The sequence below is a fragment of the Diceros bicornis genome, chromosome 32 (assembly GCF_020826845.1).
Source record: "Diceros bicornis minor isolate mBicDic1 chromosome 32, mDicBic1.mat.cur, whole genome shotgun sequence".
Taxonomy (NCBI): Eukaryota; Metazoa; Chordata; class Mammalia; order Perissodactyla; family Rhinocerotidae; genus Diceros; species Diceros bicornis.
Window position 1 is genome coordinate 35,841,559 of NC_080771.1, and position 22,226 is coordinate 35,863,784.

At 49.1% G+C, this 22,226-nt stretch overlaps 1 protein-coding gene across 1 annotated transcript; it reads right to left on the minus strand.

Annotated features, from left to right (window-relative positions):
• Positions 1-6,335: 6,335 nt before the first annotated feature.
• On the minus strand, positions 6,336-17,126 carry C32H16orf95 (chromosome 32 C16orf95 homolog). Its single transcript, XM_058528432.1, has 5 exons — positions 17,080-17,126; positions 16,233-16,373; positions 10,418-10,564; positions 9,532-9,568; positions 6,336-6,553 (listed from the first exon to the last, which is right to left on the minus strand). Exons 2-5 carry the CDS (start codon positions 16,371-16,373, stop codon positions 6,336-6,338), a joined length of 543 nt encoding a protein of 180 aa, XP_058384415.1. The 5' UTR covers positions 17,080-17,126.
• Between the last annotated feature and the right edge of the window lie 5,100 nt (positions 17,127-22,226).

Sequence of the window (22,226 nt, forward strand, 5' to 3'; positions counted from 1 at the left end):
CCTGGCGGGCCATCATGAGCCTTCAGCACACCTGGGACCCACTGAGCGCTCAGGATGAAGATGAGGCGACCCGGGAGCCTACTGCCCTCACCCTCTCAGCAGTAACAAGATTTAGGAAGGTGAGAAGCAGATCGGCATGTCTAAAGCAAACACTATAACCAAGCTCAGGGAACATTCTGGAGGGCCATGAAGGCTTGGATCCTATGGTCCTGTCAGCTGGCGGAGGAGGATGGGTCAAAGGCCACAGCCACAGAGCTACATCTGCACCATCCAATATGCTAGCCAACATGTGGCTATTTAAAGTTAAATTTAAGTGAACAAATATTAAAATTCAGGTCCTCAGGCACAGTGGTTACATTTCAGGTGCTCAATAGCCACATGCGGCTTGTGGCTCCTCTATTGTATACTGCTGATCTAGAACATTCCGTCATTGCAGAAAGTTCTATTGGATGGGGTGGGCTACATTGTAATTGCTCAGTAAATGGTATGAGAGAGAGGGATGGAAGAGGAATGAAGGATGGCCTTCCCCCAGGAAACTTCCCTAACCCTCGAGACCGGGTCAGCATGCCTTGATTTATCTTAGGTACCCCAAAAAGCAGAGCCTGAGGCAAGGATTGAGCGTGTTTTATGGGCAGTGATCCAGGTAGGCCATGAGGGAGTGGGGAAGTGAGATGGAGAAGGGGAGGAGCCAGGACACAGGGCGTTATCAGGAAAGTGACCACTGTGTGCAGTTGCGGCTCAGTCCTGCTGGGGCCCCCAGGAGACAGTAGAGAACACAGCTCAGAGTTGTCCGTGCAAGGGAGAGCCTGGGTGTTTGTCCACACCTCCCATCCACTGTCGACTGAGGGCTGCTCCAGGGGCCTCAAGCCCCAGCACATCCAGCCTGTCCTGCATGGGCTTCTGCAGCCAGAGAACACCCCAGGCAGGGACCGCTGGACCTTGGGGCAACGTGGGAATGCGGGCGAGTTGTCGACAGCGTCCCCTGCAGCCCCACCCCTATGCTCACCTGTACCTCACTCATTATGGCAACTATCCCTGTGTCACAATATCCCATCGGCCCAAGGGCGACTTGGGGGTCGGGCACTCTTCTTACGCAATCTCCCCAATGCCGAGCATATAGTAGGGACCAATAAATTTTACTGATTGAATTAATGATACTTAATGTCACCCTTGGGCCACTGAAGATGTGCTCCAGGAGAACACAGCTCTGCCTCCCTGAGGGAAGCCTGGAGGCCCTCCACGCTGGCCAGCTCAGAGGGAAGGGTGTGCCCGAAACGCCCAACAGGGCCAGCCTCTGGGCCCAGTGACCGCAGCCCTGCTTCTCCTCAGCCCTCCTCAGACTAGACCCCACCTCTTTCTTCTCCCCATATCTCAGGTGGACTCTCCAGTTCACGCATCCCAGAGTCTGGCTCCTGTGGGAATCTGTCTGGTCCCTCATGCCAAGGCGGCAACAAAGCTTAGCTCAGAGTGGAGAATTTGAATGGTTTCTACTGTCTCTGTATTTTTCTGTATTCTCAAAATCTCCCAAGGCAAATTGTACTGCTTTTTTAACTAAACATTTATTTCAAAATAATTGGTGATCCACATGCAATTATAAGAAATAACATAGGAGGGCTGGCCCCGTGGCTTAGCAGTTAAGTGCGTGCGCTCCGCTGCCGGCGGCCAGGGTTCGGATCCTGGGCGCGCACCAATGCACCGCTTCTCCAGCCACGCTGAGGCCGCGTCCTACATACAGCAACCAGAAGGATGTGCAACTATGACGTATAACTATCTACTGGGGATTTGGGGATAAAAAAAAAAGGAGGAGGATTGGCAATAGATGTTAGCTCAGAGCCGGTCTTCCTCAGCAAAAAGAGGAGGATTAGCATGGATGTTAGCTCACAGCTGACCTTCCTCACACACACACACAAAAAAAAATAAAAAAGAAAAAAAAGAAAAAAAGAAATAACATAGGGGCTGGCCCAGTGGCGTAGTGCTTAAGTTTGGCCACTTCACTTTGGCGGCCCAGAGTTCGTGGGTTCAGATCCCAGGCATGGACCTAATCACCACTTATCAAGCCATGCTGTGGTGGCGTCCCACATATAAAGTAGAGGAAGATGGGCTCGGATGTTAGCTCAGGGCTAATATTCCTCACACACACAAAAAGGAAAAGAAATAATACAGAAAGATCCTGTGTTACCCTCCATCCAGGTTACCCCGGTTGGTAACATCTTGAAAAACCACAGTATATCACACCAAAACACTGATGAAGTCACGACACAGGCTATTTCCATCACCCCAAGGATGCCTCATGTGCCCTTGGATAGTCACACCCGGTTCCCTCCCACCTCAACCCTTCCTGGATCCCTGGCACTCTACTCTGTTCTCCATTTCTATCATTTTATCATTTCAAGAATGTCATATGGGACAATTGGATATCTATAAGCAAAAGAATGAATACAGACTCCTACTTCATTCCATATACAAAATTAACTCAAAATAGTAGATCAAAGACCTAAATGTAGGATCTAAACTATAAATCTCTTAAGAGAAAACATAGGTAAACCTTTGTGACCTTAGATTAGGCAATGGTTTCTTAGATGTGACCATATGACCTAAGATGCTAGCAACCTAAGAAAAAATAGAAAATCAGATTTTATCGAAATTTAAAATTTTTGTACTTCAAAGGATACCATCAAGAAAGTGAAAAGGCAACCTGCAGAATAGGAGAAAATATTTACAAACGATATATCAGATAAGGACAACAAACTCAACAGAACACAAACTCAACAACAACAATAAAAAAATAGATAATCCAATTAAAATATAGGCAATGGGTTTAAACAGACATTTCTCCAAAGAAGATCTACAAATGGCCAATAAGCACAAGAAAAGATGTTCAATGTCATTAGTCATTAGGGAAATGCAAAGCAGAACTACAATGAGATACCACTTCACACCAACAAGGATGACTACAATCAAAACATCAGATAACAAGTGTTGGTGAGGCTGTGGAGAAATTCTAACCCTCATGCCTTGCTTGCAGGAATAGAAAATACAAAATGGTGCAATTTTTTCCTGTGGAACACTGAGGCAGCTCCTCACGACATTAAACAGAGCTACTGTATGACCCAGCATCCCCAGGTGCATTCTTGAGAGAAGTGAAAGCACGTCCACATAAAAACTCATACACACATGTTCAAAGCAGCACTAGTCACAGCAGCCAAAAAGTGGGAACCACTGAAAGGTCCACCAACTGACGATGGATAAACATGATGTGGTCCATCCATGTCGTGGAATATTACTCAGCCATGAAAAGGAATAACCCACTGACATGTGCTAAAATGTGGGTGAAGCTTGAAAATATTGTGCTGAGTGAAAGAAGCCAGACATAAAAGACCACATATTACAGGATCACATTTACACGGAATGCCCAGAATGGGAACAGTCAGAAAGTGAGTGAGTGGTTTCCAGGGGCTGAAGGAGAAGGGAAGGAGTGACTGCATAACAGGTTCCGAGTTTCTCTGGGGGGGGATGAAAAATGTCCAGAATCAGACAGCGGTGATGGTTGTACAACCTTGTAAATATACTAAAAACCACTGAATCATACACTTTAAAAAGGTGAATTTTATGGTATGTGAATGATATCTCAATTTAAAAAACTCAATTCACATACAATTTTATGCTACTTAAAGTGAGACCCCCTGAGGCAGGTGCTGAAACCATTTCAGGACCCTCGCCCAGTGGGTCTGCTGTCCTCGCAGAGGGAAGAGAAACCCAGAGACGGCCGCCTCCACAGGGACATGGAGGTAGAGAACAAGTCCCTCCTTCACGAAGGAAAATCAGAGGTTATCGTTAAATACGTGGCCACTTTAGAGTTTCACAAATAACATTTATTGACCACGTTCCTAACAGAATCTCACCCGCATTCGCAGCAACTCCGCTACAACCAAGAGTCACCTGCCGATAAATAATTTGGATTGAATCTTTGGTGTGAATCTGATCTTAGAAACAGGGGCTGTTGTAGGGTCCTCCTGACCTGACAACTCTCGTTAAAGACCTTGATTGTGACTGACATTTTTGTTGATGTTCTCGACAGGAGCTGAATATTCCAGCTTCAAACTCAGAAAAACTGGCTGGAAAGCAAAGAGAAAGGCAGTTACTAGGAACTGTCTCCCAAGCTGAGACCATGCCGCCTTATAGGGCCTGTCGGGGATCCTCTATGGAGTGGGGGTGGGGGTACCCCCACAGTGGAGGGGGATGTCATCCGGGTCCCCAGTGCACTCAGTCCCCGAGGAGACCAAGCAGGAAAGGGGTGCAGTCAGGTGATGCCAGGGCACAGTCTTAGCCAGCTCACTTTCCAGCTGTGGGAGCTCAGGTGAGCCACTCAGACCCTCAGAGCCCACTCTCTCCTTTTGGAGAATCCCAGCTCTGCAGAACTGTGAAGGGAACCAGATGAAATGAAGACTACGGCAAGTCCAATCAAGAAGGCAAGTGCCTGACTCAATCTCTGCTCTTCAGGGCTTCCTGCTGGGAAGGCTCTGAGCTCGCCCACTCTCCCGAGGCCTCTGCAGCTCTAGCAAGACTTTGCCAGGCCAGATGGGCAGCCAGCGGCTTCTCCTGAGATAAGCTGGTCACGTAGTTTGGAGGCTCTCACAGGGCACCCCACATACACCCCACCCAGACAAGATATTTCTCCTCAGCAGCTGGTTGGTGCCTGCGTCTCTGCCCTAAGTGCCTGGCTCAGAAGCAAACACCTCCTATGAAGTCATTAGCGATTTTCCTTTTGGCCTACCCTGACCCTCTACTTAACATGTACTGTCTACAGTCAAGTGTCTTCTTTGCTCTTCCCAGACTGGGTACAGGGGAGTCCAACTAAATTTGACATTGAGTTGGCAAACATCAAAAGAAAGATGAGGGCCGGCCTGGTGGCGTGGTGGTTGGGTTCGCGTGCTCCGGTTTGACTGCCTGGGGTTCTCGAGTTTGGATCCTGGGTGCAGAACTACACACCGCTCATCAAGCCATGGGGTGGCGGCATCCCACGTACAAAATAGAGGAAGACTGGCACAGATCTTAGCTCACGGCCAATCTTCATGAAAAGCGAAGATGGAAAATCTCAGGATGCTGCCCTACTGCTGTTCACAGACCCGGCAAAGCTGACAGACCCCGCCTGGCGCCTTCTGGGGAGCACTCACCCCAGAGAGGCTGTGACCCAGGCCCACGTCAACACGCATGTGCAGACGTGCATCACAGCATTGTCTGTAATCCCAGGGAGTCGGAGTGACAGCAGTGCCCAACACTAGGAGAACGGGCCAGCAGGATGCACGGGAGAGGCACTTCCACTTCTGGCCGTGCAGAGGGACAGAGAGAGCTAACCTCTTGCAGTGAACAACTATAAAACTGGGCAAAAGACACCTATAACTGTTCAGATACTGGACATTTTCTAGAACATTCCTCTTACAATTGCGAGGAGGAAGCAATTACAAAGCAAAAAAGTCAATCTATGCAAATTCGAATTGTGCGTATGTACATATGGATACACATTTGCATATCTTCTGTGTGTGTGTGTGTGTGTGTGTGTGTGTGTGTGTGTGTTTACATGCACCTACTTTTAGGGTGACAGAAGGAACTGAGCAGGAAGCACTGGAGAGTGGGGTAGAGGTAGACTGGGGCTTTGGAGGAGGAGGAGGAGGAGGGAGGCTTTTCCGAGGAGACTAAAGGGAGCGGCCAGGTAAGGGGAAGCCCTGCTGTGACCTTGGGGTCACCCTGAAGGCCTAGTGGGGGAGGGACTGAGTGGGGTTCTAGGTGAGAAATGTGGGGTCTGGGCAGGCTAGTGGGTTCTAGGCAGGGAAGGGCTGTCTGAGTGGAGCCTCGATGGCTGGGCCTGGCTGCGGGAGAGGCAGCAGGTCCCCACCCCTGAGGTTGTGCTCAACCTGAGAGGGCTGGCTGGGCTACCTGGCTCTAAGATCCACTTTCCACCCCTACATGACAGAAACTTACAGAAATTGGGACGGGTCTTCTCTTCGGGGCAGGGCAATTGCAGACCTTGGGAACAGGGACGAGCTGAAGAAAGAAAGCTTGGTGGGCCCAAGATGCCCCAGCTGCCCCCATGGGCTCTGACCTATCTAGATTGCTCTCCCAGTATGTTTGCTGGGATAAGAAGATACCTGTTTCGGGAATGAGCAATGATAACCACATAAGAGTACTCATGGCCGCATCCACCTCTCACCCTTTTGTTGAACCACAACCAAGTTCTCCCACATCCTTAACGAGAATAAACTTCACCAGCCCCTGGACAAAGCAGCTCCGGGAGTGACACAGGCCCGGGGCCACCACTGCCCCCACCACAGGCCTGCTCACCGAATGGCCACGACAACCCTCAGGACAGCCTGGAGGACAGTCAGGGGGCTGAGGGGCAGGAGGGACAGGAGACATTCTGGGGCGATTTCTCCCCTCCCTGCAGCCGTCTGCTCGTCCTGGTGAAGGGCCTGGAGCTGCTGCCACTTGAGGAGGACACGCCTGTTGCAGCAGATCCGCCAGCGGTTGTACCAGGAACACGAGTCCAGGGGGGTTTCTAGGCAGAGAAAGCAAGTCAGGCCCCAGGTGAGGTGTGGGGACAGGAAGACTCCCAAGTTTGTACACACAAGAGAACCCTCCAGAACCCAGGGCAAGGAAACCAGGTGTCCCAGCAAGACAGCTCACAGCCCAGGGGGTGTGGACGCTGGCCCGACATCCATGAAGATGAAGAGAGCACTGGTGTTTAGTTATTTCCGGGGCAATCAGGGGCCTCACGTCTGTGCTTTGAGTCTTTGTCTTCTAGAGCTGCATACTGAAATATTTACGGATGGAAGGATATGATATTCAGCTGGGATTTGCTCCATACTAATCTTTCTCTTCTTTTTGGGGGGAGAGGGGGAGGGAGTGGGTGAAGCTCAGACGAAACCAGACTGGCTTGAAGCTGACCAATGGGAACACAGGGTTTAGTTGAGTATTTGAGATTTCCCATAATAAAAAGTTATCAACGACCACATCCACAAACGAGATTCCAATGTGTCGGTTTCCTTGACACTGTAGCTTTTTCAAAACTTGCTTTGGTCAACATGTGACCCTCCTGATACTATATCTCTTATTTATTTTTATTACACTATTAATATGCTACTACTGTAAAATGTACACTCTAATTATACTAATATAAACATGCACTAAACATAAAACATAATAAATATATTTTCCTTATTAAAAATTCTACTGCCAAAGCATAGAGGAAAAAAGCATATGAGCTTTTATTTTCCTCTTTACAAGGAAAATACAAGATCAGAAATATGGATTTTCTCTTTAAAAAGGAAATCAGCTGGATTTGAGGCCAAGGGAAATGTCTCATATTTTTAAATCACTCCGTGTGAAGCTCGAGGAGAGAAGGATCCTAATTCTCGTGGTCCCAGGGAGACCCACACTCCCGACCCTGTCCTGTGAACACCTTCAGGCTGGAATGGGTTTGAGGTTTGAAACATTATTAACGTAAATTGCCTGAACTATAAAACAACAGCTGGAGTAAAATTTAACACTGGTTTGTAACAATGCATCAGTTATGCCTATGATTCAACAATGAACTGAGCTTTAAGCTTGTCTTAAGGGTGTAGAGTATTCAAAGCCAAAACAACCAATAAAAATAAACCCATAAATGTGTGATTATCAGTTAGAAGAGCAGTTTCTCCTACTGTTCTCGTCCAACTGCCAAGTTTTTTTAATAAAGTGATCTCTGGCTCTTGGACCTGAAACTCGAGCCAACGTACTGTTTCTGTTTTGTGCCTTATGCACCACCCCCCAGTCTCTCTTCACCTACCCTCCTCCCCACCCTCATGGTCACCTGTGATTGTCAGCTCACACATACCACCCGGCCCTCCTCCACCCCCAAACAGGGCTTTGTCTTTCTAAATGTGCACTCACTGAGTCCTACTGTACGGGCTCCACGTCACAACGTGTCTGGGGGTCCATTCTGTGTCTCTAACAGCCACGTACTCTAGGTGGCAGGTGCCACATTTCAAATACATCCTTACTCGTGTCTATCCTCCCACTGAGAGACGCTTATGTTGCTTCCAACATTTTGCCAAGGAAATCACTGCCGCAGACAGGTATACGTGTGGGAGTGTCCACAGATGTTACCCAGATGTGGGCTTGCTGGATTAAAGATTATGTACTGTATAATTTGATAGAGACCTCCAAGTTGCCCCCCACAAAGGCTGTGACAATTTACGCTCCTCCTAATTGTGTTACTCTTATAATCAAGAAAAAATACAGTCGTGCATTGCTTAACAACGGGGATATGTTCTGAGAAATGTGTCATTAGGTGATTTCGTCCTTGTGTGAACATCGCAGAGTGTACTTACACAAACCTAGATGGTATAGCCTCCTACATACCTAGTCTATGTAGTGCTAATCTTATGCGACCACTGCCGTTGACCAAAACATCATTATGCGGGGCATGGCTGAGTGCATCTTCTGCAGCGTGAAGAGGTGGGCAGCTTGGGTGTCATGCATTTGTTTCCCCAGCGCTCTCCCACTCAGCTCCATGTCCCTTGGCTCTGGGCAGGCCACTCAAATCACTCACTGGTCAAAGGAACCCTGGTGTCAGTCATTCAACCTCTCAGCATTGTCCATTCCCTCCTTCCCAGATTCTAAGGAGTACTCACTAGACAGTCTGGCCACAACACGCCAAGGAGAGGATGTGATACTAGCCCACAAAACATGTGCACCCCTTTGCTCACAGGCAATGCAGAGAAAGCAGACGTGTCAGCCATCAGCCTTGGGAAGTGCCTTCAAAAGCAAGTCCAACCCACTCATTTCAGAGACGAAGAAACTAATGGTCAGAGTGGAGATGCCACCTCCTAGTATACTATGACAGGAGCACAGAAATATATATATATACTGGGTCACAAACACATAAATATATGAATATACTTTGTCATGAACATATGCTGCATCATGAACATATGAGTGTGTGAGTACGTACTATGTCTGTCACAAATACATGAATATATATATACTAGGTCACAAACATATGAACGTATGAATATGCTGTAAATGAATATATGTACAAATATGGTGTCATGAACATATAATGTGTTACGAATATACGAATGTAGGAATACGTACTCTACCGTGAATATATAAATATATATGCTATGTCTATACAACACACACACACACACACACACACACACATGCATACTATGTCATGAATTATAGAAAATTAGAGCTTGAAAAAATACTTTAGATCCCATCTAACTCCATGTTGGCTTCATCCTGAGAGCCAATGCTAATAGACTGGCAGAGTTTGAGGCTTCTCTGGGCTCAATGAGAAGAGATGGTGGGTGATTAGTGATGCCTGGTGAGAGCAGGGGTGGGAGAAGTGGTATGTGTACCAGTCTGTGGCCGTCTTGTGTGACAGACATCCAGGCATGAGAGAAGTCTCCCCATCCCCATCATGATGTTCCTGAGACCCCACTTTCCTTGGGGAGAGAAACAGGATGAGACACATGTACACCGAGTTACCTTGGACACTTTTAAAACTCTGCTGCCTTTTCACCACCTAAAAGGAAAGAATGTGGATAGAATGTGTCAGCCCCGGTGATCCACCAAAGGGGGCCAGTGATCGGGCCTGGAAACTTCCCCAGAGGGGTCTGTGGCCAACTGAGAATGCAAGTCATGGTCTCCTTTTAAAAGGCCTCTAGGTCTTAATTCTGGGGACAGTTTGCTACTCGATGATGAAAAACCAGCAACTGGAATGTGAGTGGAGACAGAAGGAAGCCTCTAACTTTCAGCCAGGATACTGGGAAGCACCTGAGAGATGGGGCCCTAGGGCTGAGGAGGCTGCACCTGGCCAACCGTTCCCTACAACTGCCACCCTGGAACCCAGAGCTACGGAGGTGGCCAGACAGAGCCAAAGAGCGAGGACAGAAACTCGGAGCATTGGTCCTTCCCCGGCACCCTCCCTCCATGCCTGTCAGGGCTGGGGGCTGTGAGTGTAGGATACAGAGAGACAGGTGGAGAGAGCTGGGTGGGGCTGAGGCAGGGTGAGGGAGGAGGGGGTTGGAAGGAGGAGGAAGGGAGGTGAGTGAGGTGGAGAAGAGGGGAGAGGAGGAGGAGGCAGGAGAGGAGAAGGGGGCAGGAGAGATGGATGCCCTCTTCAGAGAGCAGCGTACCCACCTTCCTGACACCCACCAGGACACCCAAGCTGGCCCTCCCCCATGCACCGCTCACCTCCTGTGCTCTGCTGCCCTCGGCCGTGGCTTCTAGAGGACCACTCCCCCCCACCTCAGACACCAATGGAGGCTACTGCGGGGAAAGAATCCAGCACACTTCCCCCCTCATCTCCAGGTCCCTCCACAGGGCCGCCCCTCACTCTCATGCCTCGCTGCTGTGCAAGCCTCCCTCTTACCTTCTTGTGAGACCTCAGGGCCTGGGGCACCCAGTAGGGCATCACGGCCTGATCCCTAGGCACCGGGATGTGGCCCCCAAAGTGATGGCATGGGCAGGGGCACGCCTTGGTGGTTTGGGGGATATAAAACTGCACCATCTTTTGGATCTAAGAGAGCAAGGGAAGAGAAGGTCCAAAGGGAGATGGAGCCACACCCCAGACAACTTAGCCTGGGGGCAGGGCCCTGGAGAGTTCCTCTTCTACCCTCCTCCCACAGGCACACCCCAACTGCCCGGTTGAGGCAGCACAGTCTCTCCTTCACGACATTCCCAGGGCCAGGCGGCACCAGGACCTCATGGTCTGCCTGCCCTTATTACCCACTGCCCGCACCTCTGCAGTAGGACGCCCGCGTGGCACTGTGGTGGGACACGCGGGTTGAGGTGGGAGACTGGCAGCCTCCAGGAACAGCCCTTGGGCACAACATTTAGCCTGAGCCTCAGTGTTCTCAGCTATAAAGAGGCTCTGCTAGCATTTTTACAACATCGGTCAGAGTCTCAAATGGACAATTGTTGATCCAGCAATTCCACTCTGGGGACTGTATCCCAGCTGGACACACGTGTGTTTGCAAAACAACGTACACACGAGAACATTTGTTGCAGCATTGGCTGTAGTGATTGAACAGCCTGAATGCCCGTCAGTAAGGGGCAATCAATGATGGGACAGGGGACAAGAGGGAATGGGGTGGCCTTTGGAAAGCACGAGGCGGACCTGTCTGTCCTGACATGGAATGAATGCAGAGACGTGATGTTAAGTGGGAAATGCAGCCTTGTGAGTACAGTATGCTACCATCCACATTTTTTAAGAAAAGAATATATGTGCAATTTTGCTTGTATATGAGTTGGGGGGGTGGTCACAGCTTTGCCCCAATTCCTTACTCCTCCCTGTGGCCTTGCCCTGTGCCCTACAACTCTGCAGTTCCTTCCAGGAGGGGGGGACAGGGTAGACCCCAACCCTCGACTTTGGTTAGAACACACACTGGTTTGGCAACAGGAAGAGGAGGAAGTAGCCAGCTCTGGGCAGGGCCGACGGGGCCTCGAAGCTTTCCAGCTGCTCTCACATCTCTGCCATGGCCACGAGAAGACCACGCCTGGGCCAGCCAACCAGCCCCGAGACCTGGGACACATGGAGCCGAGCCACCTAGTCCCCTCTCAGACACAAGAGCAATAGCAGCGACTGCTGTTTCAAGCAGGCGTTTGGGTCACTTATGGTCCGTCACTAGTGAAACAACACCCACGGAAACCTCCAGAAGGACACACAGGTAAGCCTGGGGGGAGAGGCTGGGCAACAGGGGAGGGGTGGGGAGGGAGAATCAGGCTCACCATGTCCCCTTTCTACTGCTAGGACTTCCAACCACTTGCTCGTGTCGCACATCATAACAAATAATAATAAGTACTTTTTTTGTGAGGAAGACTAGCCCTGAGCTAACATCCATTGCCAATCCTCCTCTTTTTTGCTGAGGAAGACTGGCCCTGGCCTAACATCTATGCCCATCTTCCTCTGCTTTATGTGGGACGCCGCCACAGCATGGCTTGACAAGCGGTGCGTCGGTGCGCGCCCGGGATCTGAACCTGTGAACCCCGGGCCGCCACAGCGGAGCACGCGCACTTAATTGCGCGTTATGCCCCCTGAAAAAGGAGGACCACAGACAGGCTCACTTTCTGCCATGTGCATCGCAGTGTAGGAAAGAAACCCACAGCCAGCACCCAGAGACAACACTCTGAGCAGAAGGATGAAGAGAATCTGGGTCCTTGAAGACGTCGTTAAGCCATAAACCAATCCTGGAAGAATCCTCTCTCTACCAAAGACCCTGGCAGACACCACTGTTGCTCAGTCTTCTGTTACTCGAGCCTAACACCTTCCCTCTGATGGAACAGCAGCCCGCGGGGCAAGTGGGAAGGAGGCTGGAGAGACAAGCGGGGCAAGATCAGGAAGGACCTAGGAGTTGCGTCAGGGAGTCTGGGCCATATTCTGAGGGAAATGAGGCATCACGGGGGAGTGACAGGACCAGATCCACGGTTTCAAAAGCTAACCAGCAGTCAGAAATGGACAGTCAGAGCTAGAGAGGACGGAGGCAGGGAGACCAGCTGCGAGGCTGGGGCAGTCACTGTGGTGAGGCACGCTGGGCACCCTGACTAACACGTTCCTTCCATCCTGCCCAAGGTCACCTCCTCCCTGACGCCCATCTACACCACTCAGCAGGGAGAGTCCTGGATGCAGAGCCAGAGACCTGAACTCTAATCCCTGATCTGCTATGGACTGACCATGTGACCTTGGACATGCCCCTGTCCCTCTTCAGACCTCAGTTTGCCCATCTGCTAAAGGGGATGATACTACTTGTCCTGCTCAACTTTCAAATGATACAATGACCACCAGGAGGGACTGAGCCTATCATCGCTGCCTAGAACACTGTGACCTAGTCACCTTGATGCCACTGACCCCTTAGAGAGTCCATTAAAAAACAAGAAATGTGAGATTCGACATCTACAATCACTGCAGAGTCCACTGATAGAAAAGGGTAATAAGAGAAGAACATGAACAACATTATGCCAATAAATTCGACATTGATATAACGGACACAAACTCCTAAAGCTCACTCAAGCAGACAGAGATGATCTGAATGGCTCTGTGTCCATGAAGGAAATTACACCTGTAGTTAAAAACTCTTCCACACAGGAAGCTGCAGTGTGGCTTCACTGACAAATTCGACCAAACACTCAAGGAAGAAATAATACCAATTCTACACAAAGTCTTCCAGAAAAGTGAAAATGAGGGAATACTTCCCCACTCATCCTATGAGGCCAGCACTAGTACACCATGATTAAATGGGGCTTATGCTAGGAAAGGTTGGTTTAACTTTTGAAAACCAATCAGTGTAATTCATCATATTAAACCAAAAAAGAAAAAACACATGATGATTTCAATAGACACGTGCAAAATCCAACATTCATGATGGATAAAAACTCTCAGCAAACTAGGAACAGAAGGCAACTTCCTCAGCCTGATAAAAGGTATGTAAATTTACAGCTAACATCATACTTAACAATGAAAACCCGAATGCTGTCCTCTAAGATCAGAAGAAAGACAAGGGTGTCTGTCTCCCCACTCTATCCAACAGCAAACTGCAAGTTCCAGCTAGTGTATCAGGCAAGAAAAATAAACAAAAGGCATCCATATTGGAAAGGAAGAAATAAAACCATTTCTATCTGTGGATGACATGATTATCTATGTAGAAAAGCTGATGGAATCTACAAAAAGAGCTACTAGAATAAATGAGTTTGGTAATATTATGGGATACAAGATCAAAATACAAAAATCAACAGTATTTATGAATACTAGCAATGAGCAATCATAAATTGTTTAAAAACAATGTCATCAAAAATATGAAATACTTATGAATAAATCTGAGAAAACATATGCAAGACCTGTTCACTAAAAACTGCAAAATATTGCTGGGAAATATTAATGAAGATCTAAATAAATACAGAGATTACCATATTCATGGGTCAGAAGACTCAATATTGTTAAGACAATTCTCTCCAAATTGATCTATGTACATGATCCAAATCAAAATCCCAGTAGAACTTTTTGTAGAAATTGACAAACTGATTCGAAAATTCACATGGAAATGCAAAAAATCTAGAATCACCAACGTTGAAAAAGAGAAACAACATTGGAGAACTAACACTACCTATTTCCAGACTTTTTATAAAGCCACAGTAATCAAGACAATTGGCATTGGTATGAAGACAGACAGACAGATCAGCAGAGCAGAATACAGACCAGAAACAGACTCACACGTATATGGACAACAGATTCTTGACAAAGGTGCAGAGGCAAGTCAGTGGAGAAAGGATGGTCTTTACAACACATAACGTTAGAACAACGGGACATCCATATGCGAAACAATAAACTTCAATCCATATCTCATGCCATATATAAAAATTAACTTAAAATGGACCACAGACCTAAACATAAACTGCAAACTATAAAACTTCTAGAAGAAAACATACGAGAAACCTTTCTGACCTTGGGTTAGGTGAAGATTTCTTAGAAATGCTTAGAAAACACGATCAATTGCTGTGCTGGAGACAGGCACACCTAAGCAAGATCCAGAAAAGATCAAATTGATAAATTGGACTTGATCAAAATTTAAAACGTCTGGGGGGCTGGCCCCATGGCCAAGTGGTTGGGGTTCCGCGTGCTATGCTTTGGCGGCCCAGGTTTGTGGGTTCAGATCCTGGGCACAGACCTACTCCCATCATCAGCCACACTGAGGAGGCATCCTGCATGCAAAGTAGAGGAAGATTGGCGTGGATGTTAGCTCAGGGTGAATCTTCCTCACCAAAAAAATGTATATATATATTAAAACGTCCGCTCTTTGAAAGATACTAATAAGAGAATAAAAAGACAAGCCAAAAGGGCCGGTCTAGCAGTTAAGTTCGTAGCAGTTAAGTTCGCACGCTCTGCTTTGGTGGCCCAGGGTTCCCAGGTTCGGATCCCAGGCGTGGACCGACACACAGCTCATCAAGCCATGCTGTGGTGGCGTCCCATATAAAGTAGAGGAAGATGGGCATGGATGTCAGCCCAGGGCCAGTCTTCCTCAGCCAAACGAGGAGGACTGGCAACAGATGGTAGCTCAGGGCTAATCTTCCTCACAAAAAAAAAAAAAAAAAGACAAGCCAAAGACACGCAGGAAACATTTGCAAATTGAATATCTGATAAAGGACTTGTATCCAGAATAGATAAACACTCTCAACACTCAGTGACTAAAAGCCCAATTCTTTTAAATGGGCAAAATACTTGAACACACACATATCGAGTAAGATACGCAGATGGCAGAAGCACATGAAGAGACACTCACCATCATTAGTCGTTATGGAAATACAAATTAAAACCACAATAAGATACACACCTATTAAGATGGCTAAAATTAAAAAGACTGACCAAATCAAGTGTTAGTGAGGATGCAGAGGAACTGGAACTTTATCCACTGCTGGTGGAAATGTAAAATGCTATAACCACTTTGGAAAAAGTTGACAGTTTCTTAAAAAGTTAAACATACACCTACCATATGATCCAGAAATTCCATTCCTAGGTACCTGGCCAAGAAAAATGAAGACATGTTCATACAAACACTTGTACACAAACGTTCATAGCAGCTTTATTTCTAATAGACAAAACTGGAAATGATCCAAATGTCCTTCACTGGATAAAGGGATAAACTGTGATCTATTCATATAACGAAACATCACTCAGCAGTAAAAAGGAGTGAACTATCAACGCACGCAACCGAGTTGGATGAATCTCAAAAATAATCGTGCTGAGTGAAAGAAGCCAGACAAAAAGAGTAATACCATATGACCCCATTTATATAAAATTCAAGAAAAATGCAAACTAATCTATAGGGCAGAAACAGATGAGTGGTTGCCTGGGGACTGCAGGGCAGAGAGGGTTGGATGGAGTTACAAAGGGGCACAAGGAAACCTTTTAGGGTTGTGGGGATGTACATTAGTGTTCAACTGTGGTGATGGTTTCATGGGTGTATACATATGTCAAGACTTATCAAACTGTACACTTTATATATGTGCAGTTTATCATATGTCAATCATATCTCCATAAATCTGATTTTTTAAAAAATCTGTTTAAAAAAACACATAAACTGTCTCCCAGAAATTTTAAAATATCATTCATATAATACTTATGACTCTGAGGGGTGTCTGGTCCCCTAAAGTTCACCCTGGACCTAGGTAAAGAACCCCTGGTTCAGGTCACATACCTGCTTTCGGGGTCTCAGGGACAGAGGGACCCAGTAGGGCAGCACCGCCTCAGCCCTGGGCACCGGCAGGCAGCCCCAGAATTTGGCCTGGAACTCACAGCAGACGGCCTCTTGGTGAACAGTGCTGGGGACAGGGCACATCTGAGTAAAAGCCAGAAAAGACAGAATTGAAGGTGATGCTGCATTTACAATGCTAGCCAAGGAACTCTTTGGAATACTAAATCAATGCTCAGAGGGAGCCCGGGTTGAGACAGGGCATCCAGGGGCAGGGGTAGGGGCCTCAGCTCCTGCTGCTGAGAAAGGCAGGCTATCACGGCTGCCCTGAGAACCTCCAAAGTCATTTAGAGGGGGACCACTAGAGTACGCAGACCAGGTGTGACAATTACAGCCACATTATCGTGATCAAGTCTCGGGTTCCCCCTCTGAAAATCGGGAAGTATAACCAACTCTAGTGGGGACATGTTTGCCTTTTCTGTGGTTATCTGTGTCAATCCACATACAGGGCTTCCACATCCATCCAATGTGTCCTCATCACACCCACAGGCAGGAAGGAGAGGCAGTTGTCCTCTCCAGGGGCAGATGAAGAAGCTGATGCTCACAGCAGGGACACTGGTTCTCCCGGGCCACCGGAATCCCTGTCTCGAGGTGTCATGAGGACCTGGGTGGGGGGAGGCAGTGGGTGACACTATATAGAGATTTTGGGGGCTCAGTGATGGCCCCTGCAACCATGGACTCCCATGTCTGATAGAGCCTCTCATGAGACACTGCTGCTGGACCCACATTCTCTGCTCTCCCCATCCCAGAGGGGTGTGTTGGGGCAAAGCAACGGAGGGTTTGTTTTCCTTACCACATGATCTGTGAGGCACACTTCCTTCCCAAAGGTTTTAAATGTGCTCTTCCTAGAAAAGAAGAACGGGAAGACTTAGAAAGTTTCAAGATTTGTGTAAATTGGGGACAGAGGTGCTAAGGTGAGGGCCTGGGCCAGCCTTCTTGGAACTGACCCATATTATTAAACCCCAAGGGTGGAAAGGGTCATCCTTCTGAGCCTAAGAGGAGGCAGGGGGTGACAAAAGAAGCAGGTGTGTGCACATTCATGTGCTAATGTCTGGGGTTTCCCAGATGTCAGACTATTGTGGAATCCTACATTCCCAAACCTACTTGCTTCAGGGGTACTCCAGCTAAACTTGTGCTAGGCCCTTCAGGAAAGACGCTAGGCCATTCAGGAACGTTTTCGAACCTGATGAGATCCTTCCAAGACGTGGAGTCGCCAACTACAACATCTATGATGCTTTATCAGACACCCTGAGCTTACTTGGAATACTAAAGGAAAATATTCTTAAAACTGTGCATTTAATGAAACTCCTTCCAGGATAAAAACCTGGGTACTTGACTCTCAGATGACAAAACATTTGGGGCTAAACAGACTGTATGTTACTCTTCCCCATTCTCCCCCCGAACAAAATGCCAGAATGTTGGCCATATGGTGAGTGTCCAATGGGCATAAATCCAACACCAAGCAAAGCCTGGTTTCCCCGACAGTGATGTGTCAAACTGCTTTGTAACATGGAAACCAGAAGAGTGGTACAAGTGTTTTTGTGTTTCACTGTTATCATAATAATCATTATTATTGTTATTTTATTACAGCACAAGCTTCAGTTCATTGAGCTCAACTCTCCCAGTCAATGCCTGAAAACAGTTATGACAGCTTTGCTGTTTCCTGGCAGGGAGAGGATGGGACACACCCATCTCAGTCATCTGACTTCAAGTGTCCCAGAATCGCCCACTCCCCAGCCAGAAGGTGAGGCCCAGCTCATCTCAGACATCGGCTCAGAATGGTGTCATAACCCAAATCGGCCCAGTGAAACTCATTCTGGGGCTCTGTGCTGAAATTACGGGGAACAAGAATCTCCTCTTCTGTAGCACTTGTAGGCCTCCAGAGGTCTTGGTGGTCATCTTGCCTCCAGGAGGGAAGTCAGCACGCAGGAAAGTGAAGCTGCGAGATGGAGACAGTCCTTGACCACAGTCCTTGAGCGTCTGGATACACCCATGCCTGAAGACCTACCCCTAACATTCTCCGTTAGTGAAATAATAAAATGCCCTTTTGTGCTTATGGGGTCGATGTAGGTGTGGTCTCTCTCCTGCCTATGTGGTACAAGCTACTGCAGGGTGGACCGCGTGACTTGGGGGCACTGGGGCTCCTCCAGGTGACTCGGGGGTTCAGAGCCTCCGCCAGGTGACTCGAGGGTTCAGAGGCTCCCCCAGGTGACTCGGGGATTCAGAGGCTACCTCAGGTGACTCGGGGGTTCAGAGGCTACCCCAGGTGTGGTGTCCGCGGCCCAGCCCCGTGCAGGACTCGGGGACGCACTTGCCCGTCACGACGCGCTGGGAGCGCAAGTGCGCGCTGACAGATAAACCGGACACTCGAGAGTTCCCGGAAGTGCCCCCCGCGGCTCAGATGAAGCCGTGGCGATGGAGGTAACGATGAGCATAGTGACGACAGGGACAAAGGCGAGCGCTGTCTCCCAGCCGTGTCACCCGCCCGCGGAACACCGCTCTCACACCCTCGCAGGGCCCGGGCCCCTGGGGCCCCTCCCCTCGGGCCCTGAGGCCCCTCCCCTTCCGCCCACCCCCACCCAGGCCGGGCCCTTCCGGCCGACAGCCCTTCTACGCGCCCCGCCCCGCCACGCTGACTGGTCTGAGCTTAGCCAATCAGAAGCTGCCTTCTAGGTATGTGCACTTAGCTGGCGGCTGATTTGCCGCTGGCGGCACGGGCATCAGCGTCGCGGGTCAGCGGGTCAGGAGGGCCGGGTGGGCCTGAGGCGGAGCGCTGGTCGGCCACGGCGCAGGGGATGCCTCGCGCCGTCGTCCTGCTGTCGGCCTGGCGCAGGCGGGCGTGGGTCTTGGAAGCCGCCCTCCCCCGAGCCGGGAAAGCCCACTCGCCGTCTCCGACGGGTGGGCCTGCGGGGCCGCGGGGCGCGCCAACCAGGGCCTCTGTTCCCTGAAAGGAGAGGGGGAGGTGGGTCGGCTCCACCGTGGCCGTGCGGGGGCGGGTCTCGGGAAGGACGGAATACCTCTGAATACCCCGAGGCGTGCTGGCGACGCACTTGTGTTTAAAGTCGTTGCTGAAATTCAGATCTAACTGGGCGCCCCGCATTGTACTGCTGATCTGCAACCCTACCGATCAGAGTGTGACTTTTAGAGAAACGTGTGGTTCTTGAGCAACCTGGGGTTTAAAAGGCCACGGAATTTAAAACCGCTGTGCTCCAGAGGGTCCCGGTGCTGTTTTGAACTCTCTGGCCTGTCTCTGGCTCCCTTGGTCTCCCCGTCCTTCGCCCTCCCGTGCATGTGTGAGCTCTGGGCAGTTGCTGAAATGCAGAGGAGGTGTGTCTTCACATTTTGGTAAAACCAAATGTTTTCTGCCTGTGTATGTTCCTTTAGTTTATCAGAAACTCCAATTTGTATTTCTTGGAAACGAGTTATTCCCCGCTTTTCAGTATTTTTTTGTTTTTCTTTGTGCAGAAGATCAGCCCTGAGCTAACATCCATGCCAATCCTCCTCTTTTTGCTGAGGAAGACGGGCCCTGAGCTAAGATCTATTGCCAATCCTCCTCGTTTTTTCCCCCAAAGCCCCAGTAGATAGTTGTATGTCATAATTGCACATCCTTCTAGTTGCTGTATGCGGGACGCCGCCTCAGCATGGCCTGACAAGCAGTGCGTTGGTGCGTGCCCGGGATCCGAACCTGGGATCACACGTACTTAACCGCTCAGCTTGTGGGGCCCACCCCATCCCTGCTTTGCAGTATTTTTATGCTAACTTTAATACCAAACCATCATGAGCAGGTCTAGGCCTGATGGGCGACATCTCGATGTGCTGCATTCTAGCCGTAGACAAACAGGCTCTGCTCAGGTTTCTTGGCTCCATTATTTAACCGTTAAGGTCGTGACCTACGAACAGGGCTGAGCTTCTAGCCAGTACACACGTGCATGCTCTCCAGGAGAGCACGTCTGCTGATTGCGCGGTGCCCCTATCGTATCAGCTGCCGAATATTTCAACTACCACCCCCTGCATGTGTGTGTGTATAAATAATGTCATCACTGGTCTCTTAATAGCTAATGACAAAATCCTCCAGGAATGTCGCCATTAGCCTAGCATTTTATTTATGGCTGTCTCATCTCTGCCCTCTGCCCACTGTGGAGTGTGGTGAGCTTCCCTGCCATCTCCCTTCTCCCCCTGAGCCCAGTGACTGTCTTCTGTATCACAGCAGACAGACTCGTGCCCCCTTGGAAGGTCTGGTCCTCACCACTGGGACATTGCCTTGCAGTTTCATGTCAAGAATAGCTCATCATGGTCCCCATCCCCCCCCCAGGAATGGCTAAAATTAAAAAGACTCACATAACACAACTAACATAACAATACCAAGTTTGCTGAGGATGTGGCACCTGGAACTCTCAGACATTGATACAGCCATATTGGTTTGGCAGTATTTACAAAACCTAAATGTATGAATATCCGATGACCAAGCAATTCCTCACCTGGGTATACACCCAAGTGAAATGTGAGCTTATGTCCACCAGAAGACATGGACAGAAACATCCCCAGCAACTTTATTCTAAGAGCTCCAAACTGGAAATGACCCAAATGTCCATGTATAGGAAAAAAGATTTTTTATATCTTCAATGTCTCTACTTAACTTTTTTTTTTTTGGTGAGGAGGATTGGCCCTGAGCTAACATCTGTTGCCAATCTTCCTCTTTTTTGCTGAGGAAGATTGGCTCTGAACTAACATCTGTGCCCATCTTCCTCTGTTTTGTTGATGCGCGGTGTGTCAGTCCACACCCAGGATTCAAACCTGCAAACCCCAGGCCACCAAAGTGCAAACTTAACCACTACGCCACCAGGCCGGCCTGGAAAAAAGATTTAAAAAAGATTTTATGGCATATTCACAGAGGAACACTACACGACGATAAAAAAGAACACACGGGGCCGGCCCTGTGGCTTAACGGTTAAGTGTGCGTGCTCTGCTGCTGGCAGCCTGGGTTCGGATCCCAGGCGCACACCAACGCACTGTTCGTCAGGCCTTACTGGAGCGGCATCCCACGTACAGCAACTAGGAGGATGTGCAACTATGACATACAACTATCTACTGGGGTTTTGGGGAGAAAAAGGAGGAGGATTGGCAATAGATGTTAGCTCAGAGCCGGTCTTAGCAAAAAGAGGAGGATTAGCACAGATGTTAGCTCAGGGCTGATCTTCCTCAAAAAAAAAAAAAAAAACACGCACACAACCACAATCCACAACAGTGTGGATGAAGCACAGCCCCCAGACAAGCCAGACCCCAAAGCATGCACGTGATTCCACGTGTAAGATGTTCAAAACCAGGAGGGCACACCCACCACCACGCGGGCTGGTGATCCACAGGAGACCCCGCCCACCCTGCCCCCCATGTTCACAGTAACAAGGGCCCAATTTCAATCCTGGCCCTGCCTCTTACTGTGTCAGGCAAGTCACCTAACTTCCAAGCCTCAAACCAATCCCAAAGGAAGTTCGAGAAGATGAGATAAGACAGCCTAAAAAGTGCTTAAGAGAGAGAGCCAGGCTTGGAGCCAGCAGTCGACGCTGGTCAGCTGTCACTACATGAGTGTGGCAGAATCAGATTTTTTCCCCTGTATTTTCCATTTTCCTTCCCACTTCAAGCAATGGTTGGCTCACTGCCACTGCCTCAGGGGAGGGAAATGGGCCAGAGAAGCCTTTGGCTGCCAATGTCTCTGCCAAGCTTTTGTTTCCAAAGCCCCCAGGAAGAGGAAGAGGGAGTAGAGCGAGAGCGCTGAGTCCTGGAGTCGTGGTGCAGTTGTGCAGTGTATTCACCAACCAAGGGTCCCTGGCTGAGAGATGGGTGGGGCTTGCATTTAGCCTGTGCTCAGCTGGCCAGATCACCCACCCTGGCCTGGGCCTGGGCCTGGGCCTGCTCAGGGGGGATACCTTAATATCACACAGG

Excerpts from the sequence above, each read along its gene's own strand:
- C32H16orf95 (XM_058528432.1), bottom strand. The coding sequence starts at position 16,373 with ATGTGCCCTGTCCCCAGCACTGTTCACCAAGAGGCCGTCTGCTGTGAG. Across the intron at positions 10,565-16,232 it reads CCCTGAGACCCCGAAAGCAG|ATCCAAAAGATGGTGCAGTT; the intron begins GTATGTGACCTG and ends TTGCTCTCTTAG. Across the intron at positions 9,569-10,417 it reads CCCTGAGGTCTCACAAGAAG|GTGGTGAAAAGGCAGCAGAG; the intron begins GTAAGAGGGAGG and ends CTTTCCTTTTAG.